General features: G+C 41.8%; 2 protein-coding genes and 1 long non-coding RNA gene across 5 annotated transcripts in view; 2 read left to right on the top strand and 1 right to left on the bottom strand.

Annotated features, from left to right (window-relative positions):
- Positions 1-1,900: 1,900 nt before the first annotated feature.
- polr2f (RNA polymerase II, I and III subunit F) lies at positions 1,901-5,012 on the top strand. 2 transcript variants are annotated; one of them, XM_027026840.3, is made up of 5 exons: positions 1,902-2,058; positions 2,404-2,473; positions 2,960-3,090; positions 4,092-4,163; positions 4,603-5,012. In XM_027026840.3, exons 1-5 carry the CDS (start codon positions 2,039-2,041, stop codon positions 4,691-4,693), a joined length of 384 nt encoding a protein of 127 aa, XP_026882641.1. In that variant the 5' UTR covers positions 1,902-2,038; the 3' UTR covers positions 4,694-5,012. The 2 variants fall into 2 exon arrangements, with proteins under 2 accessions (XP_081572897.1, XP_026882641.1); XM_081716771.1 differs by lacking the exon at positions 4,092-4,163 and having other exon boundaries at positions 1,901-2,058.
- Positions 5,013-6,656: 1,644 nt separating this feature from the next.
- sox10 (SRY-box transcription factor 10) lies at positions 6,657-16,026 on the bottom strand. Its single transcript, XM_027026867.3, has 4 exons — positions 15,904-16,026; positions 12,026-12,822; positions 10,662-10,924; positions 6,657-9,323 (listed from the first exon to the last, which is right to left on the bottom strand). Exons 2-4 carry the CDS (start codon positions 12,457-12,459, stop codon positions 8,551-8,553), a joined length of 1,470 nt encoding a protein of 489 aa, XP_026882668.2. The 5' UTR covers positions 12,460-12,822; positions 15,904-16,026; the 3' UTR covers positions 6,657-8,550.
- Positions 16,027-17,802: 1,776 nt separating this feature from the next.
- LOC118241259 (uncharacterized) overlaps positions 17,803-20,137 on the top strand; it is a 29,410-nt gene continuing 27,075 nt past the window's right edge. The window contains exon 1 of one of the 2 annotated variants that reach the window (XR_004775940.2): positions 17,803-18,204. This is a non-coding gene — a long non-coding RNA (uncharacterized LOC118241259). The remainder of the gene's footprint in view (positions 18,205-20,137) is intronic. The other variant, XR_004775941.2, reaches the window with a different exon arrangement.

The raw sequence follows: 20,137 nt of genomic DNA, 5'->3' as shown, positions 1-20,137 counted from the left end.
ACATTTACCAATGCTTTAGCCCAGTAACTTCGCTCCTCAATGGCGCGTCACACTTCCTCTCCTGATCACACTCTGAATGAGACGTTAACTCCTCACCACTCTAACATACTAACACACACTAATGTCCAGATTCTCCTGTGGGCTTGTTGTTTGCTTTTAAATGATATTTGCTTATACATGATAAATGATATGATAACTAACTATATATCCATGTTATATAAATTTGATCTCCGTAAGCGTACCTCATTTTGATTTTTTTTTTTTTTGGAGGCCAGAGTGCCGCCGATACACATTTTGTGTACCACTGGCATGAAGAATGTTTTTGTTAAATGCTCATTATTTAAGTTTAACTTTAAACATACCAGGTTTGAAGTTTGTGTGGGATTCATTAATGAATTAATTAATTTTAGAAAATCATAATATAAATTTAGCATTTATAAATACTTCATTTATAAATACTAGAAATATTTCCTTAAAATTATATACACCAAATATTTAAAACAGACTAATAAATATTACATAATGTATAGCATTGCCAAATAAAATGCATCAAAATATGTTTAACCTAATACTTCACGGTATTTAATGGACTTCAGCCTCTTATTTGCCTGCCCTCTAACGGCGTGCGTTAGTTTGCTGCGTCCTCTAGTGTTCAGCAAGAAAAGGCCTACAGCAATTACGGCGTTTACACCGTGGTCAGTGTTGAGACTTTAGAGAGTTGTCACTAAACCTAGGATTGTGTAAAGAATAATTTAGTGTGTGTATGCGTTTTAAGAGTATGCTGTGTTTATGATTATGATCACTGCTGGCAGGCGTTTGGGGTGTCGGGAGTGTGTGTTGGGGATTCTACCCCTCTTACATGCGGAGGACATGGTCTCTATGGAAACGCCTGATCGCCTGACTCATCACATACGTCTCCCAGTACTAGTACTGACGATCCTCCATCACAACTGATCCCAGTACAGCAGATTCCAGCACAACTGTTCCTGGCACAGCTGAACCCAGTACAGCTCACAGCGAGTGCTCTGTGGCTAACGTTACAAAGCAGGCAGTAATCCTGCTATTTCGGGTTTAGCTGAGCAGGTTAGTTTACCCAGAGTTCCTAATTTAGCAAACCAACAGCAGCAGACTCCTCGCACTGGGCATGTCCCCAAACTGGAGACACAGGCCTTGTATGACAGATGTCCCTTCACACCGTCTCATCACCTGGTCACGCTGTGTTTATACCTTTAACCATACCATGTATGTGCAGTAACCGGAGTAAAAGGGCAGTGGTAGCTCAGTGGTTAAGGTACTTGACTAGTAATCGGCTAGTTGAAGTCCTACCACTACTGAGCTGCCCTGAGCAAGGTCCCTTAACCCTCAATTACCCAAGTTGTGTTCAGTCATAATTGTAAGTTGCTTTGGATAAAAGCGTCAACTAAATACCGTAAATGTAAGAGCTCTTGCTGGTCAGGTTCAGGCTGATGGGAGTGTGCCTGTGGAGTACCCGCAGAGGGCGCTGGAATAGAGTGCGTAACTGAACTGGTGAGAAACCAGTTTCTCTTTAATGTTGCGTAATTCAGTTTCCATTTAAACTACACCAAGATTACACTAAAATAAAAAGGCAAACTGGTATTTTTGATCAACCAAAAATGAATATTGTAATAATTGCACATTACTACTAATTTGTATGTTGTAGCAAAACGTTCTGGTTGGACAGTTGGCAACATATTTTTTATTAATCTCATGGGTAGTGAATGGAGCAAAAGGTTAGCAGTCACGAAACGAAATGATTTGATGAGCAACAAACAAACGTGTTGTATGAGACGTATAATATACATGAATTGTGAACTTTGTTTAATTATTGTTTTTATTTTTATTCCTCACCGTTTATTGAATTTACGGACCCCGGTGCCCCAACGTGCTTATTTCTCTACGAAAGGAAACATGACTTCCGGTTTCCGGGTTTCATTTCGTGGTTTACGTTTACTGTGGTGGGCAACTTGAACCAATTTGTTACATTCCTTCCTCATTTTCGTTTACGATATTAACAAACATGTCTGACAACGAAGATAAGTAAGTGTTTTTTTCACGCACATAAATGTTGCTAAAGCTAGAAGGAATGTTCTGGTGAATTCGAAAGCACACGTGACGGTTATGACCACAGAGTGTTTTCAACATACATGCTTAATGTTATCTTACATAACGCCACATGTTAACTAGGTAATGTTACTGCTTACATGTTAACCAGCTACAGAACCCGGAGAAGGTGTAGAAGAAGCGTTCCGGTATAACTAACATATCTGAAGGTGTGAGGGTAGCCGTCACCTTATAATGTATCTGTACAGCGCTAGCTAACTAACAACTAGCTTTTGTAAATGAAAGTGGGCCATGCGGTTATAAAAGCGTCTTGTCCTGTAGTTTTGATGATGGAGATTTCGATGATGTGGAGGAGGACGAGGGGCTGGACGACTTGGAAAACGTGGAAGATGTAAGAGTTCTATTACCTGATTGATGTTCATTGTTAACATCGATGAATCGTGAATACTGCGAAGTTGATTGAATTTAGCCAGCTGGGTTTAACCCAACCGCCTTAATCTGTCTGGTTCTCTTTCTGCCATTCACACTTTGGCGCTCCTAAAATTTGTGGGCTTTGTTTTCTTTATTTATTTATATATATTTTTTTGGTTCTCTGTGATACTTTACAGCAGCAGTGTCTTCCATGTATTTTTTTTCCTTCTGATAGCAACTACCCCTTGAAAAAATTGCTTCTACTGTCAGTCCAGAGAACATTTGTGCTTTTCCTGTCAGAGAACGTATGTATGTGTCAGACTAGAGAACATTCGAGCATGTTTGTGTGTGTCAGTCAGGAGAACTTGTATGAGAGTGTGTCAGTCCACAATAGAACCATTGAGTAAAACCATTTAAAAATTAAGATGGTTCAGGTGTGTGTGTGTGTGTGTGTGTGTGTGTGTAGGAGGATCAGGAGAATGTGCAGATCCTTCCTGCAGGGGAGGGGCAGCAGGCCAACCAGAAGAGAATCACAACCCCTTACATGACCAAATATGAGAGAGCACGAGTACTGGGCACCCGTGCTCTGCAAATCGCGTAAGTACACACTTGTGCACACACACTTACCTGCACTCTGCAAATCACGTAAGTAAACACACAAACATTGTGCACATAATGCACACACATCCACACCCTGCAAATTGAGTGAGTTCACACACATTACGTATGCAGTATGGAAACACACTTCATGTGCACACAGCTGTGCTGTGCAGTTTAAATAGCATCACTGCTAGTGGCTCAACAGCTATTGTAACCACTGGAAAGAAGCCACTTTCACTTCTTCACTGATTACTTGAGTATGATTGAGGGCTCAGCTTGGGCAGGTGGGGAATGTTTGATGTTGGACATCTCAGGTAGTTAGAATAGATTATGGATTATATAATTGACTACAGTGTTCTCTACAACACACACAGTGGTGTTCTCTGCAGCTGGGTATACAAAGCTCTGCAGCTGTGCAGCTGGGTGTACAAAGGAACATTTAAAACCTTAAACTTAATCAGCCAACATGTTTTTGGTCTGCTACATTGCTTTATGTCTCTATTTCCCGCATGAGAACTGGAACAGAGTAAGCTATTTCAGCTAAAATCTTCACATTTGTAAATGCATGGCCAAATTTTCAAATTCTGTTCATGAGTAAAGTCACACAGATGACTGTGGACACAGTATAACTCACTGTAATCTAGAATGAATAAAACTGCTCCACAACTAGTTCAATAAATGTATCAAAAGTAGAGTGGCAGGAGAACGTTACCAGAGCTAGTTATGATGTGATTTAGTCAATATTCAGTTATTGCATAAAAAAGTACTGTAGTTAAGAAATATTAAATAAACTATATGCTTTTAAAAATATCTTTACTCAATATTTTGAGTAGTTTATTGATATCTATAGGCTACGTGTCTGCCCCTTCTGCATTTTGATGTGGTCCAAACTGGCCCCCTTTGAACGGTTTGGACAGCCCTGTCCTGAGGTTTCTGATTTGTGGATGTAGCGGTCTTAAGGCAATGACTGCCAAGTGACATCACTTCCTGTCTGGCAGAATGTGCGCACCAGTGATGGTGGAGCTGGAGGGAGAAACAGACCCTCTGCAGATCGCCATGAAGGAACTCAAGTAGGAGACTCTGCCTCACCTGTTCCTGGCTGCCAGCAAGGGTCACTACACATAGTAGTAGTAGTAGTAGTTAGTTGTAATGTTAGTAGTAGGGTTAGTAGAGGTGTTAGTAGTACAGTTAATAGTAGAGGTGTTTGTGTTTACATTAACCCATGCTGTAGTAGTAATGTGATAGTGATGAGCTGTTTGTGTTTATACTAACCCATGGTGTAGCAGTAGTGTGATACAGTGCTAAGCTGTTTGTGTTTACACTAACCCCTGTTGTAGTTGTAGTAGTAGTAGTAGTAGTAGTAGTGTGATAGTGATGAGCTGTTTGTGTTTACACTAACCCATGCTGTAGCAGTAGTGTGGTGCAGTGATGAGCTGTTTGTATTTACACTAACCCATGCTGTAGTAGTAGTAGTGTGATAGTGATGAGCTGTTTGTGCTTACACTGCAGGAGCAGGAAGATCCCCATCATCATCCGCAGGTACCTGCCCGATGGCAGCTACGAAGACTGGGGATGTGATGAGCTCATCATCACTGACTGATCACACACACGTCACTGATGGATCTGTCTCATTCTGATTAGTCTGGATTTATACACACAACTCTCTCACACACTCATAACTTGTGTGTGCACACATACAGACCGACACACACTCAAGTTAACACACACTATTAAAGAAAGATGGAGAAGAAGTGTGCGGGGCCCCATTCCTTACACTGCACTGCAGGTGCAAGTGCAGCTCCATCCACTAGGGGGAGCTAGTTGTATTTAGACTTTTGTTTGAGGAATAATTTTCAATGTATGAAGTGAATTTTAGTTTGTTTTTATTAATGTATGCAATAAACATTTTTATAAAAATTCTGGATGGTGTGTGTGTTCTTGGATGCATGTTGAAATTCCAGCCTTCTTCATAACACTAAAGGGGAACTTGTCTATCGGTCATGGGTGGAGGTGCTTGTGTGTGCATTTGCTGATCAGTCTGTTGAAATCGAGGCAATTAATTTGTTGTTCTTCACTTCTACCATATGCACTTTGTCAGTTGTTAACCCACTGCGTCTTATATTAGGAAGCCTGTTGAGTCATCCAGCTGCAGTGTCAAGATGAGCATAGACAGCATCTAAAACCCTGCCTCCTTCTGACATTGTCACTGTCATCATAATGTGTAGTGAAGACACTACATGTACACTGCAACAAGTTCCTAAATGTAATGGTGTTTGTTTGTCAATAACATCTTTAAATAAAGTGGGTTTCTACATGTTTAGGTATCCAGTGGCATGTAAAACGAGTGATTTGTAGTCTCTGCCTTTGTCTGGGTGTGTTTCTCTCCTGATGTGAGATGTGAGTAGCCCGATTCAGGCGCTGCATCATGTTAATGGTGTATTTACCGTACGTGAGCTGCTTAGTCTGGCTTTCCTGTGCTTTCCCTCTCTGTTCCTAGCCTGCCACGGCCCAGATGTGGCTGGAAGAGTGTGTGATTATCACACTTCTTTCACACGTCTATCTTTAAACAGACAACACACTCCTGTTGAATGGTGTGACGAGATGATACCGTTTCTTTTACTCTCCAAATGTTTAGATCTTATTACAGTCTATGCAGTACAGGCTGTGTGTGTGTGCTTGCGTCAGACATAGCATAAGTGCCACTACATTTATGAAACTCCAGTATTTATTGATTATTGCACTTGTCTAAAATAGAGCTTGTATGTATTTTGTACTTCTATGCATCAGTATTGATCCCTGTATTTCTACAATATTCTAGTTCACTATATCTTAGAATAACCTACTGTAATGGCTAGAATGTATTCTATGAGTAATTGACAAAGCACTTTTGTAAGTCATTCTGGATAAGAGCGTCTGCTAAATGCCGTAAATGTAAATGTAAAATGTAAATGCCACTTTGTTTTTCAGCAAAGCTGCAGGCTAGAGCTCACTTCACGCCCGTCTCTCTCTCTGCCTGTCTCTCTCGCTCTTTCTGTGCTGTGTCTCTCACTGCTCAAGCTGAATGACTCTCTTTGTTTAACGTAAAGTATCACACAGCCGATTAAATGAGGGGAATTAGGAATCAGGCTTAGCCTGTAACACACACACACACACACACACACACACACACACACACACACACACACACATACTTGCAGGAATGCGTTTATAAAGAGCCCGGGACTGGGGTGGTGTAGGAAGTGGGCAGATCCAGCTCCAGATCCATCTCCATCTCCAGCTCCTGCTCCTGTTCCATCTCCAGATCCTGATCCAGCACTCCGGTGGTGCTGAGGTTTGGTTAAGTGGGAAGATCAGTGTAGGTGTACACCTTCCGCCCTGCAGCTCATTCTGCCACAGCCCAACGTTCTCTCTCTCTCTCTTTCTCGCTCTCTCTGCTTTTAGAGTTTTTTTCTAAAATGTGTTGCAGCAATGTTTTGATGATGATGATGATGACAGTAGTAATAAGGTTTATAGTGACGTATGTTTTTGTGTGGTGCATCATAACACATGCTCAGAGCAGGAGGTGTCCAGAAGCCAGGCACTCTGAGCTGCTTTATTGAGTGTGAGAGGAGGGTGGTTAGTCATAACTGCTTCCTCAGACTGTTATTCACTCTGGGTCACATTTAAGCAGGAGCTCAGCAAGTACAAAAGAACACACACCAAGCATGGGATACAAAAATTCACATCAGAAATAATACAAAGGAAAAACCATTAACAGTAAATAAAAACATAAAAACATAAATAATTTTGAAATATATAACAAGCGGCACCTACTGTAGGATGTAGTTCCTAAAATTTAGTTTAGTTTTTTTAATAATACTACTAAATAAAGATGGTTTAACCCAACAAAACACTAAAGTTAAAAGCAGATGAAGTGAAAACAAACCAACCACTAGAGAGATACAACATTGTCAAATTGACCAGCCTGTCACCTGGATTTCCCCAGATCCTGTGGGTTCTGAGTCATATTATCGGAGCAAAATATAGATTATGTCCCATGATCAAATGTTTAATTATTCCATCATAAATTCTGCCAACTATAATTCTATATTAATTATAAAAGATATAGTCTAATAATTTCATATGTGTATGTCTACATTTGTGCCAAAAATGCAAAATCTGGCACAAATGTGGACAATATATTAATCTCAAGATTCTGCCTCTACTGAGTTTCAGTCTACTGCAGCACATGTAGTGAACAAACAGACTTGTAAGTAAGTCTAGAGAGTTCTGTTCCATATTCTCTCTCTCTCTCTCTTTCTCTCTCTCTCTCTTTCTCTCTCTCTCTCTCTCTCTCTCTCTCTCTCTCTCTCTCTGTGGTAATTCAATAATGATGCATTAAAAAAAGGACAACATAATTGTTACAGAACTGTTATGATATGTACAGATCATTCAGCCACACTGGTATATACATATTTATGAAAGTTCAAACTAATTTCATTACTGAAAGGTAAGACAGTGGTGCTGTGCTTCAGTGTAGCTATGGCAACAAAAATGACAATAATTATATCATCAATGGTAAAGATAATAACAAAGAATTTTAATATAAACAAAATGGCCTTGTTTTGGTTAATAAGAAAGAATTATTAATTCATAAAAAAGATCCACTCTTAAATGTACAGGTAATATTGTCTTTCAGTTCATATGCGAGTATATGTTAAAGGGAGTGTTCGTTTTTATATCAGTGCTGGAGAAAATACTATCACTTCCTATCCAGCCAGACTGGAGTGGAAAAATTATATTGTTATGCAGTGGGGCTCCTGAAATGACAACTTGCTAACAGAACCAGACTAAGTGTGTGTGTGTGTGTGTGTGTGTGTGTGTGTGTGTGTGTGTGTGTGTGTGTGTGTGTGTGTGTGTGTGTGTGTGTGTGTGTGTGTGTGTGTGTGTGTGTGTGTGTGTGTGTGTGTGATCTCTTCCTAACTGTCAGGGTTCTTCATCTGTATAGGTTTGGTCTCTAAACTTTGGTCAGTATTGTTCAGTAAAAAGCTACAGAAGGCCATCTCCTCATGTTCAGTCACATCTCTGCTGCTTTTGTAAATGTGTTTAGATTTCCATGAAAGCATTGAAGGATGTTAAGTGTCTATAGTCTGTAATTAAGACCCATGTGCGAGCCCGAGATGGAAATATGTGTCTGCAGAGATAAGAATTTACTTTATGCAAATTTGTTAAATATCCAATCTGCTTATTGGCTTATCTGATTATTATTCACCACCATTAATTATAATATTCAGATTGTGGTGAGTGTGAGACATATCTGCTCACACCACTCCAACTAGCGAACATCTAATGGCATTATGTTCCATTACCTCCATGTGTCTCCCCTCTCCCCTCCCCCTGGCGTGTCTTCATCCAAAACGCCTCCAGGACAGCATCCTGTTCAACACCATCATCATATTCGCCCGGTCTGTCGGAATGTCATGGCCGAGATAGAGTGGTATATACAGGCTGTTCCCAGTGGGTGGGGCTGTGTGACTGTGGGCCAGAGGTGGGGTCAGTGATGGCTGTGTAGAGGGGCCGTTGGGCGGGGCCCATGTAAGAGAAGGCAGAGTAAAGCCCGGAGGCCTGGCTGGAATGGGCGTAGTATGACCCTGACGCCTGATGTTCGGCATAGTCGGCGAAGGGCGCCGCCCTGGAGGCCAGCGAGGGGAAGGCGGAACTGTAGTGTGGCAGACTGAGCGGCGTGTAGGTGACGTGAGAGCCAGCCGCGGCGCTTCCACCCGCAGCGTCACTAGAGAAGTGTGTCTCGCTCTTGATCTGTGTTTTCCCGCCGTCGGCACCCAGCTGCTGCTTGGACAGCCAGGCAGCTGAGTGCCCGCTGGCCGCCGCCAGCGCCGACGAGATCCCATATGAGTAGGAGGAGGAGCCTGCGCTGGCCGCTGCCCCTGATCCCTGCTGGGCCACGGCCCCGGGGTGGTGCCCGTTGGGTGGCAGGTACTGGTCAAACTCGTTGACGTCGAACGGCTCCATGTTGGCCATCACCTCGTGGCTGATTTCACCAATGTCCACATTGCCGAAGTCAATGTGCGGCTTGCCACTGCCTGATGCCGAAGAGGAGGAGCTTCCATCTGACCCCACCCCCAGTGAGCTCCGGGAGCCGGCCCCACCCTCTCTCTTTCCCTCTACCAATTTGCCCCCCTGGAGTTCTGTTTTGGGGGTGGTGGGGGGTGTGGGGGGGCTGTGATTTGAACCTGCACACAAAGGAGACCAGAGACAATGCTCAGAGGTCACATGCACGTCTGGGAAAAGACATATGAGCTTTAACTGTACCAGGATTTTCTCATTACTCAATTTTCATTCTCATTTTACTGCTGTGTTTAATTTATGGATATTTTGAGAGCTCAATAAAATAACTGGAAGAATGAATACATAAATACAACACAGAACAGATAAACATTATTACAACGTGTTAGATGAATATGTAAACAACACAGCACAAATAAACATGTTATTACAATGAGTTAGACAAATATGTAAACACAGCACAGATAAACATATTATTACAATGTGTTAGCTGAATATGTAAACACACAATACTGCACAGATAAACATATTACAATGTGTTAGATGTATTTCTAGGTGGGTGCATGTAAGGTGATGTTATTCAACTTTGGAAGTAAGGGTGTAATGATGAAGCAAGGGTACTACAGTGTAGTGAGGAAGTGAGGGTAATACAGTGTAGTGAGGAAGTGAGGGTAATACAGTGTAGTGAGGAAGTGAGGGTAATACAGTGTAGTGAGGAAGTGAGGTTACTACAGTGTAGTGAGGAAGTGAGGGTAATACAGTGTAGTGAGGAAGTGAGGGTACTACATTGTAGTGAGGAAGTGAGGTTACTACAGTGTAGTGAGGAAGTGAGGTTACTACAGTGTAGTGAGGAAGTGAGGGTAATACAGTGTAGTGAGGAAGTGAGGGTAATACAGTGTAGTGAGGAAGTGAGGGTACTACATTCTAGTGAGGAAGTGAGGGTACTACATTGTAGTGAGGAAGTGAGGTTACTACAGTGTAGTGAGGAAGTGAGGTTACTACAGTGTAGTGAGGAAGTGAGGTTGCTACAGTGTAGTGAGGAAGTGAGGGTAATACAGTGTAGTGAGGAAGTGAGGGTAATACAGTGTAGTGAGGAAGTGAGGGTACTACAGTGTAGTGAGGAAGTGAGGTTACTACAGTGTAGTGAGGAAGTGAGGTTGCTACAGTGTAGTGAGGAAGTGAGGGTAATACAGTGTAGTGAGGAAGTGAGGTTACTACAGTGTAGTGAGGAAGTGAGGTTACTACAGTGTAGTGAGGAAGTGAGGGTACTACAGTGTAGTGAGGAAGTGAGGGTACTACACTGTAGGACATGCTGCACATAATGTTTCCAGTCTGCACACCTCACTCCTATAATGAGCAAGGCACGCAGGAGAGGAAGCGTGGCTATTCTGATTCAGGGACTCCAGGTGACGCCATCACCTCAGGGAAGAAAAGGCCTAGGATGCCTTTAGTGCATCAGTGGAACATCATCATGGCAACTGCTCAAGGTGGAGCATGTATCTCACCTGCAGCATGTTGGTGGTGTCCATCAGCCAGAGGAGACCCTGCCCCTGCTCCGTGAGCCACCTCCAGGTGGAGGCTCTTGTAATGTGATTGGCTGTGGCTGACCTCAGTGTCGCCATGGGCGTCAGCCTCAGCGCTGGTACCTGGTTTTCCATTCTTGCGTCTCCGTGGCTGGTACTTGTACTCGGGGTAATCCTTCTTATGCTGCTTACGCAAACGCTCTGCCTCTTCAATAAATGGCCTCTTATCATTCTCATTCAGAAGTCTGTGGTGCACACATACACACACACAGAGTCAGACTGCAGGTCAGGTATCATAAAACACAAATTAAGCTCTTATGCCATTTCAGGGGATTGGACAGCCCTTTTTCGGATGGGCTCTGACAAATGTGTATCAGCCGTTGATCACATAGGGGAGCAAGGCACTACACTGCAGCACCCTAGAGGGGCCAGACGCTCAGCACTGTTACATTATTACATTATTATGAGAATGACTCACTGACAATCGTCACAATGTTCTTTACAGAGTGACTTTTCACAACTTTTTTCCCAGGCCTCTTTTGTCGAAATCATTAAGATAAAACAGCATACCAAAATAGACTGATGAAAATTAACAATAACAAAACAGAATGCAAAAAAACCCCAGAAAAAACACCCTGAACAACCCCTAGACTGTACCAGTCTCCCAGCCTGTGGTCTGTTCTGCCTCTCACAGGCTTCGCGCTGACGGGGAAGGGCCAGGGCTGTAAGGGTGACGTCATGATTGCACTACCCTCACCTTGCTTATATATGACACGATTCTCGCGTTACTGTTTGTATGTACACGATACGGCATTGCTAATCTAATAAAATTATATTCATTAATCTAATTCGTATCAATTAACTCCAGTTTTCCCGGACCTTATAAAACAACCAGACAACACAGCCTCAGTACCTAAAACATTAGAGAGCGAAGGTAGCATGCTCTGGTCCCTGGTCTACGTTAGTGTGATCTGAGGGAGTGTGACCCAGTAACGGGAGTGAGAACCAGTAACGGCTTTGCTGAGGATCTGCATTATGAAACGCTTTTCTTGCTAATATATCGCTCAAAACAACGCCGCTCCGACCCCGCCGCGTGCGCTCCTCGGACTGCGCGAGAGTGTTTTCTTGCTCAAACTTTAACATGTGATTCTGTGCGTGAGGTGCGTAATAGTGAGCAGATTGGTTGAAGATATTATAAAAAGGATTTGAAAAAAAACACTAAATAGCTTGTTCATGATTATTTGTGTTAAAGACGTAAGCAATCTATATGGTTTATTTCGGTAAAACCGAAAAAGTATGTTAACAACGCGTTCGTGTCCTTGGCCCTGAGAGTAGAGGCTACTTACCGCCACAGTTTGCCCAGAGTTTTGCTGAGTTCTGCGTTGTGCAGGTGCGGATACTGGTCAGCCAGTTTCCTTCGCGCGGCCTGCGCCCACACCATGAACGCGTTCATCGGCCTCTTCACGTGCGGCTTGCTCTTACTGCCAGTGTTCACGCGCACAGGCATCGGCACTAGCGTCCAGTCGTAGCCGTTGAGAACCTGGCTGACCGCCTCGCGGATCCCGATGGGAAAGCGGTCGTCATCGTCGTCCGATTTGACTGCGCCAGAGACCCCGGCCGCTTCCTCGCTCACTCCAGGCATCTGTGCGTGCTGTCCGGAAAGAGGCGAGTCTCCCCCGCCCGCCGCGCTTGAAGAGTGTGCTGGTGACATCGAATGACCGTCATCCGAGACCCCGGGACTCATTTCTACCTCCGATAAACTCTGTTCTTCTCCCGACATCTTTTCCCCCCCACGCACTGCTCTGCAGGTAAATCTGTCAAACAACTGATGGAGTCGGTCTCTCTCTCTCTCTCTCTCTCTCTCTCTCTCTCTCTCTCTCTCTCTCTCTCTCTCTCTCTCTCTCTCTCTCTCAGTACTATAAACTCTCCGCTTGCTTTGGAGAAATGTACAAATGGTGATCCGCGTGTAAACCGCACTAAGGCTGAGTATAAGGATTACAGGGCTGTGTTTGCCCAGGGTTCGCTGGAGCCTCTGTTGGAGTTCCCCCGTACAGGTCTTTCCATTCGCGTGATATCAGCACTGTCCGTTCACCGTGCCCAGGCACCGTTGGGACTTAACAGTCTGTCAGTTCTATGGAAAAGCCTGTAAAAGAAATCAACAGTGTGTTTAGGCAATAGATCGCGCGCATCACATAACAATATAGTGCATGGCAGTAATTTCTGGGCGTGTGTTTTCTCTGACCTGTGAAAGCTACCGTACATTATAAAACTCATCTGTTATTTGGATTAGTGCATTGCTCATTACGGCCTCGGTACGTATTACGGATAAGCATTACGGCCTCGGTACGTAGTACTTCGTATACGTTCCGCATGCCGTCTTACATACGACTGCATGTACCCATGCAGCGCCATTCGTACGAGCACGTCTGAAGGCCTAGCTATATTCGTAATTCATTTGGTTTTCTAGGGTCACGTCGCAATCACATGCTGGCGTCAGTGTGCCGCGGTCACCCCGGCACGGGGGTGTGTGTTGCTCCAGTTTCGGCTTCTCTCGCGCTAACAAGCTACTGTTTAAGGGTTGGCAGTTATTGCAGGTTCCCCGGAGAGAGAGTGCTGGAATAATACGCGCTCGCAGCAGCACAGGGCTTCGCTTCATCCCGGGCCGCCTAGATAAACACGCGCCGGCGCTGGAAACACTAACCGCGTGTGGGCAGGCTCGTGTGTGGAGCTGCGCCGCTGAATTGGACAGTGTTCGTTGGTAGGGACATAAGCCATAGCCTTCTATATAGCGGTCAAAGCATGGCGGACCGTCCAGAACCATTACAGCCTATTTCTGAAGACACGTTACTTTGAAATCTAACTTTTAGCGTAGTACGTACACCTAGGCCTACGTCAAAGGTTTAAATGCCCATGAACTTTAAATTCATGCTCTTTAATTTCTTAAAGAGAACGGTAAAGCGGACCTGGGATTCGTTAACATTCATTTGTTCTGGCCAGTAAACATTGCTCAGTAATAGCGCAGGAGCTGTCATCTCTCGTCCGTTCGCCATTTGTTACTCGGACGCGACCGTATCATTGTGAGGGGATTAAGTTACGCTACACGCTATCCAACTGGAAGGGGCCGAGAGGGGAACCGATAGGGTGGCATATCTCTGCCGCCCTTAAACTGTCTTTTAATCACACCACGGACCGAACGGATCGGATCACACACAAACACGTCATCCTGCACGACTTCACCCAACCGGCTTTTAATTAACGTCAAAAGACAGGTGTCCGGGGAAGCCTGTCCGTAAAGCCAGCAGACAGCCCGCCTGGTGTCATAAGTTCATTACCCAGTCTTATTAGATTTATGTCGCTGAGCTGCCAGTAAACTGCTGCTATCCGCTTGGCCTTGTAATCTTAATATAAATATTGAGATGAATGTTCAAAATGAATGCGGTTTCTCTTTTTGCTAATCATCTATATCCCACAATATGGCGTTTACTTTGTAAACTCATCTCAAATTATAGTTGAAATAGGTGGTCGATTTTCATTTATGTATTACGAATAACAAGCTCAAGGCATCAAGGTCGTGCGCCCGCCTATGATCGCACGACCTCGGCTCACGGAACAGAGCACCTCTGTGTTTCGAATTCGTTACACTTTTTTCTTCACTGGACAAATGTCAGTATGAAGCTCCTATTTTCTCTGGTTATGCTGTCAATTTACTGCAAAGGTTAAACGGACCACACCTTGGTCAGAAGCTGTTTCGCCATAGCTACACTGGATGTAGCCAGTATTTTGTTGTATTGTTAGGTAATACGACGAATATCCAACACGTCTTAACTCTTTCACTGCAGATCAGCTTCTCGGAGCGCTTATACGCTTCGCTGGACAATCATTTGCCCCAAATTCGCGGATGCCAGTGCAGAACTGTTGTCAGAAACTGCTGCTGGAGCACTCCAGACATTTAGAGACAAGCGTGCATGTATTGCTTCCAGTTTAAGATACGTATTGAGCCAAAGGGAAGACGCAGCCTCACGTCATCACCTGACTCTGACTCTCTCTCTCTCTCTCTCTCTCTCTCTCTCTCTCTCTCTCTCTCTCTCTCTCTCTCTCTCTCTCTCTCTATATATATATATATGTATGTGTGTGTGTATTACACTTACACAAAGACACACACACACACACTTACACACACACACTTACATATATATATATATGTGTGTGTGTGTGTTTGTGTGTGTATGTATATATATATATATATATATATATATATATATATATATATATATATATATATATATAAACAGATCTATCTATCTATCTATCTATCTATCTATCTATCTATCTATCTATCTATCTATCTATCTATCTATCTATCTATCTATCTATCTATCTATCTATCTATCTATCTAGGATATAGTCACACACAAAATATGTGTATATAAGATATATATATATATATATATATATATATATATATATATATATATATACACATATTTTGTATATATATATATATATATATATATAAATAAAGTGTGTGTGTGTATGTATGTATACAATATAAAAGTGTGTGTGTGTTTGTGTGTGTATATATATATATATATATATATATATATATATATATATATATATATATATATATATATATATATATATAAACTTCGAGTGTTTGTATGACGTCTCAGCTAAAATGCAAAAAAATTCAAATAACCTGTGGAGAGAGTTTTATAATTTGCGACATTTTACACCAAAAGACTGTACCAGTGTTCCTAACACCGATAACGAATGTAAATAAATAAATACCCTCGAATATCACAGTGTTGTGAAAACACACTTAGAAGCAAAGCAGTAGTTTTATCAGTCGTATACAAGTTTTTAATAAATTTGAACTCCCTGTTTGCTTGTCCATTAAATCCATATTTTCGAGTATACGGCTCACGTTCCTTTGAGCATAGCGTTGCTTACAACTTCACAGAAAGCCAGAAAGCCCAAACGTCAAATTATTCGATTAATACATTGCAGCGGCTGTTAATTATAGCCGTGAAAGTTTAATGGTAGGATAATAATAATAATAATAATAATAATAATAATAATAATAATAATAATAATAACATAATAATATGTGCAATTTAAATATTCAATATTTTGTTTCCAGACTTTGTAAGTTTGCAAAAATCGAAGTGTCAGAAAAGAAAGCAAATTGTAAATTAAATAAGCAAAATGCGAAGCGTCTTACTTCTGCATTGACGTTGCCCGCTTAGCACGAGAGTCCGCGTGTTCCCGAATTTCCAAAGTGACGCTCGCGCTCACTCCCCAGCCCCCTCGCTCGCGCTGCCCCGCTATGAATGCCCGCTCTGTGTCGCGCGCCGGGACTTAAAGAGCTCCGTTGTGTGAGGAAAGAGAAAAAAATCATTTTGCTGGAAAAAATCTCTTAAAGCAACAGCGAACACGTTTCTACACCAGCGCTGATTGGCTGCTTATGATACCCTTGTATCGCCTATCGGGGGGCGGGACTTCTGCAACAAATCATCTACGATATCAGGCCTCTTAGGGTATTAAGATTCATAGAGAACTTAATATTTTCAAGACTGACATAGCCTCCATCAACAAATGCATGAATTTATGCGCTGAGTGGCTATTATTTGATGACCCGCAAGAAAAGCTAGTGATATCTGTACCTATAATCACTTTTTTATTTTTATTTTTTTATTTATTTATTTTTTTGTGGTGCGGGGCGAAAAACTTGTGCGTGAAATGCGTGATACACATTAGTGTTAGAGACCTCTGTTTCATGCCACGGACACGTCCAAAACAGCCATAAGGGTTTGCTTAGAAAATCAGAATACAATCAAAATAAAAAATCAGAAAATTAGAATTAAGTTTTACAGTCAAATTAATGATTTAATTGTTACACAGTTGTAATGATTAAATAAAATGATTATTATTAAATTAAAAGCAAATATGAACTATAATATTATTAGGCATCCAGATGCTTATTCACAGTTTATTGACTGCATTATATATTTTGCATTAATTTACTCGCTAAACGGTATCATATGTTAACGTGATATGTCTGTTTTTTGTTTGTTTGTTTGTTTTTATGCTATGTTTTGTTTTGCTTAATAGTGTGTGTGCTGTTTGTGTATGTTTTAGCAAACATGTTTTGGGCTGAATGTGTATGTTTTAGCAAACATGTTTTGGGCTGAAAAACAAAGTTTCGAGTTATCTGTATTTTCAAGAAATCCACGACAGTTAACTGTTGCTGATTGGTGTCATCGTGACAGACTGTTCCGCCGCGTCTTTGAAGTCTTTCCTTAGAGATTTGAGCTCTAAGACTTAATTATCCGCATGCGCTTGTCTCACACTGGAGCGTTGTTGAAACTAGCTCACCGCTGTGACCTCTTCAGCCGCGGGGTAAAACAGAGGTCATAAAGGGCAGTCAGGGGTACCCACCAGCTCCTACCTCGTGGAGCGCCCCTGAATCTGTCAGCAGGTCAAACCTTCAGCCAGTGGCCTGCCAAGAGCTCGCGCACCTGCTGTGCGCAATAACGTCCTCAAGAGTAGCGTACCTTTACGCATGACGCATGCTCGCGACAGAATGTCTGTGGACATGAATGAATTATAAGATGAAATAGCGTGGCAAATAGCCTACGTTTTAACCATACCGTCAATAAAAAAGAAAGTAAATTAGCAGAACGGTAGAAAAATCCAATTTATATATTACAGTGTACAGAGGCTGTAGTAAATATTAATTTGATTCTAACAATTTTAGCTAGTTGGAGTGTTTTCACTTCAGTATGCCGTGGGCCGCTACTATTCTCGCGCTCTAGGATTGAAACACAAACCGCCGGTTAACAGTCCACTGTTGCACGCGTTTGTGTTAGATTTATAATTGCATCAGTGCACAGTCACTTAAATACACAGAGAACGCATTTAAAACCAAACAGCATTTGCAGAAAATACAGAAAGAAGAGACGAGGCAGAAGACGGGCCTAACGCACACAAACACACGCGCTGTTCTGCTTAACAATAACCCCTTGTATTTCCATCTCACGACGCCCTCCCTCTTTTCTCCAAAAATCACTGCCTTTTTCATTATCCATGAATGTTGACTCTGATAAGGGAATCCTAACCATGAGTGCATCTCTCTGTCTCGCGCTCTCCCTCTCTTTCTCATTCCAGCTTTCCTTCTCTTTGCTCCCTTTGTTGTATCTCAGGTGAATTGTAATCATGTGATCAAACGAACACCCCCCCCCCTTCCATTACCCCCTTAAATGAAAAAATCAGGAACAAAAAGCAGTTCTGTGTATATAAAAAAAGAAAAGAGAAAAGACGCGCGTGTCTCGTCAGAGCGTCTTTCTCCTAGTGTCCCTTCAAACGCACAGATATACAGAAAAATGCTGCGGCACCTTTCTCCCGCGCGCGGATATACGGCTCTCACCGCGCGCATGCAGACGTCCTGCGGGGGGGAACTAAATCTTCCACTCCGGTTGACTGCCCGGTTCCTCCGGATTTGTGGCCTCAGCTCGACTTTGAAGTGAGTTTTTTCCTAGTTCATATAAAAGAAGTATAAAGCGTGCGAAGCCACCAGATCTAAGGTGTAAACTGGTTTATCCCTGAAAAATGTCGGACGTGCTGCGCTAAATAGCTGACTGGCTTATTTCCTTCCAGGTGTTATTACTGGATGTATGGCAAGCCCAGTATCATTGTACAATCACATGTAACATCAAAAGAAATTGTGTAACGCAAAACATAAGCTACACTTTGAAAGGAGAGCTTTACGGACCTTGAGGGACAGAAAAATATTAGTGCTATAGACTGTTGGTACAATTTGGAGTGTGTTATCCAGAGATGATGATGATGATGATGCTGATGATGATGATGATTATTATTATTATTGTTATTATTATTATTATTATCACGGTTAACAACGAAGAATTGTACATTTATAAATAATTTGGAATTATTTGAAAGTTTAATTACGACGAATCTATATGGTTAATTTTATCCATCTGTGCAGATTAATAATGCCGATTGTTTCCATAGGTTGTCTGTTTGAAGTTTAACTAAATATTTATATCCTTTCGTTATCCAGAAGGTTGAATTTTATTTTGCGCATGAATTTCGTTGTGGAAAAGCTTTTACATAAAGCTTTCTGATGTATTTGTTCATGTGAACCATAGAATATCTACATCAGCACAAACGTTTTCAAACGCGTCACGTCTTGTTCGTGGCAGGAGCTCCATTTCAATTATTTAAAAAAAAATCTGTCGGGTAATTCATCGCTATAAAATCACGATAGATTTAAATAGGCTACGACCCCTCACTCTCCACCCTCAGCAGGGGTCAGGAATTTCACACCGCGTGTACAACGGAAATAAGATAGATAGCTATAATACCGGAAATGTATTTACATAAATTACATTAAATGAAAGCATATAGTTTACGTTTAATTTATAATGTCGCATTGATCTAGTTTGGTTTTAAAGTAAATTGTATCAAGGTCATAAGCAGTATTAACGAAATTAAACCAAAATTGTTTCCAAATCAATCAATAAATGTCCTACTACCTATACTACTACTACTACTACTACTACTACTACTACTACTACTACTAATAATAATAATAATAATTATTATTATTATTATTGGTATTTATATTGTCATTTATTTGTATTGTTGTTGTTGTTGTATTGTTGTGGTTGTTGTTGTATAACTGAACATCCTACTGTATTTAAACTGCTACTGTATTTAAACTGAACATCCTGCTGCTAAATTCTAAAAAAATTCTAATCACATTATATGATATTGTTGCACAGTCTCTAAACCCTAATACAAATGAATCAAAATGATCTTAAAAAGTGTTTGATACAGAGTTATTATTAGGCAGAATTATTATACAGTTATTTACACTATTCCTTTGGTAGTTTTTCTCTGACGCACCGGGATGAAAGTAGCAGCTACTGAGCGCCCTGACGTGAAGCGCCGCTACTGTCCCCTATGTTTCAAAGTCTCACAACAGTCAGTGGCAAAAAATACGTGTTTGATCCATATGCTTAATTAGTAAATGGCGGAGACTGGCGATGTTTCTCAAATTACACTTCCCTGGGGGCCAGATTTCACCGCAATTTCTGTAGTTAGCAGGGTCGCGTAGTGTTGCTGTGTAGCTAGAATAAATGATGACGTTTGCTGAGAACTGCTACTGGATTCCCACGATTCTGGTCTAGGAATGTAAAGCACAATAACGTATTCGATAAGGCGAAAATAAAAGGTCATTATCTGAAGCCTTGCGCCATCCACACACGTGTAAGTCCACTTTGCAAATTACAAAGAAATGATTTTTTTTTGTTCTTGTTGTTATTGATAATTGCGGAACAATATAAGCGCCTGTGAAGTCTGGTGGTTTCTAGAATAACTTTACTTTGGTGGTTTTGTGAATTTTGATCCTAACTCGACCAAGCAACCATTTA

Source organism: Electrophorus electricus, chromosome 6, assembly GCF_041902795.1.
Source record: "Electrophorus electricus isolate QZ-2024a chromosome 6, ASM4190279v1, whole genome shotgun sequence".
In the NCBI taxonomy this organism is placed as follows: domain Eukaryota; kingdom Metazoa; phylum Chordata; class Actinopteri; order Gymnotiformes; family Gymnotidae; genus Electrophorus; species Electrophorus electricus.
Note: the sequence above shows the minus strand (reverse complement) of the source record. Positions and strands in the feature narration are given on the sequence as shown.

What these genes read in the sequence shown, in the direction of transcription:
- sox10 (XM_027026867.3), bottom strand. Translation starts at nt 12,459, where the DNA reads ATGTCGGGAGAAGAACAGAGTTTATCGGAGGTAGAAATGAGTCCCGGG. An exon ending in ACTCTGGGCAAACTGTGGCG is followed by an intron (nt 10,925 to 12,025) that starts GTAAGTAGCCTC and finishes TGTGCACCACAG; the next exon opens with ACTTCTGAATGAGAATGATA. An exon ending in ACACCACCAACATGCTGCAG is followed by an intron (nt 9,324 to 10,661) that starts GTGAGATACATG and finishes CTTTGTGTGCAG; the next exon opens with GTTCAAATCACAGCCCCCCC.
- polr2f (XM_027026840.3), top strand. Translation starts at nt 2,039, where the DNA reads ATGTCTGACAACGAAGATAA. An exon ending in ACTTGGAAAACGTGGAAGAT is followed by an intron (nt 2,474 to 2,959) that starts GTAAGAGTTCTA and finishes GTGTGTGTGTAG; the next exon opens with GAGGATCAGGAGAATGTGCA. An exon ending in ACCCGTGCTCTGCAAATCGC is followed by an intron (nt 3,091 to 4,091) that starts GTAAGTACACAC and finishes CCTGTCTGGCAG; the next exon opens with AATGTGCGCACCAGTGATGG.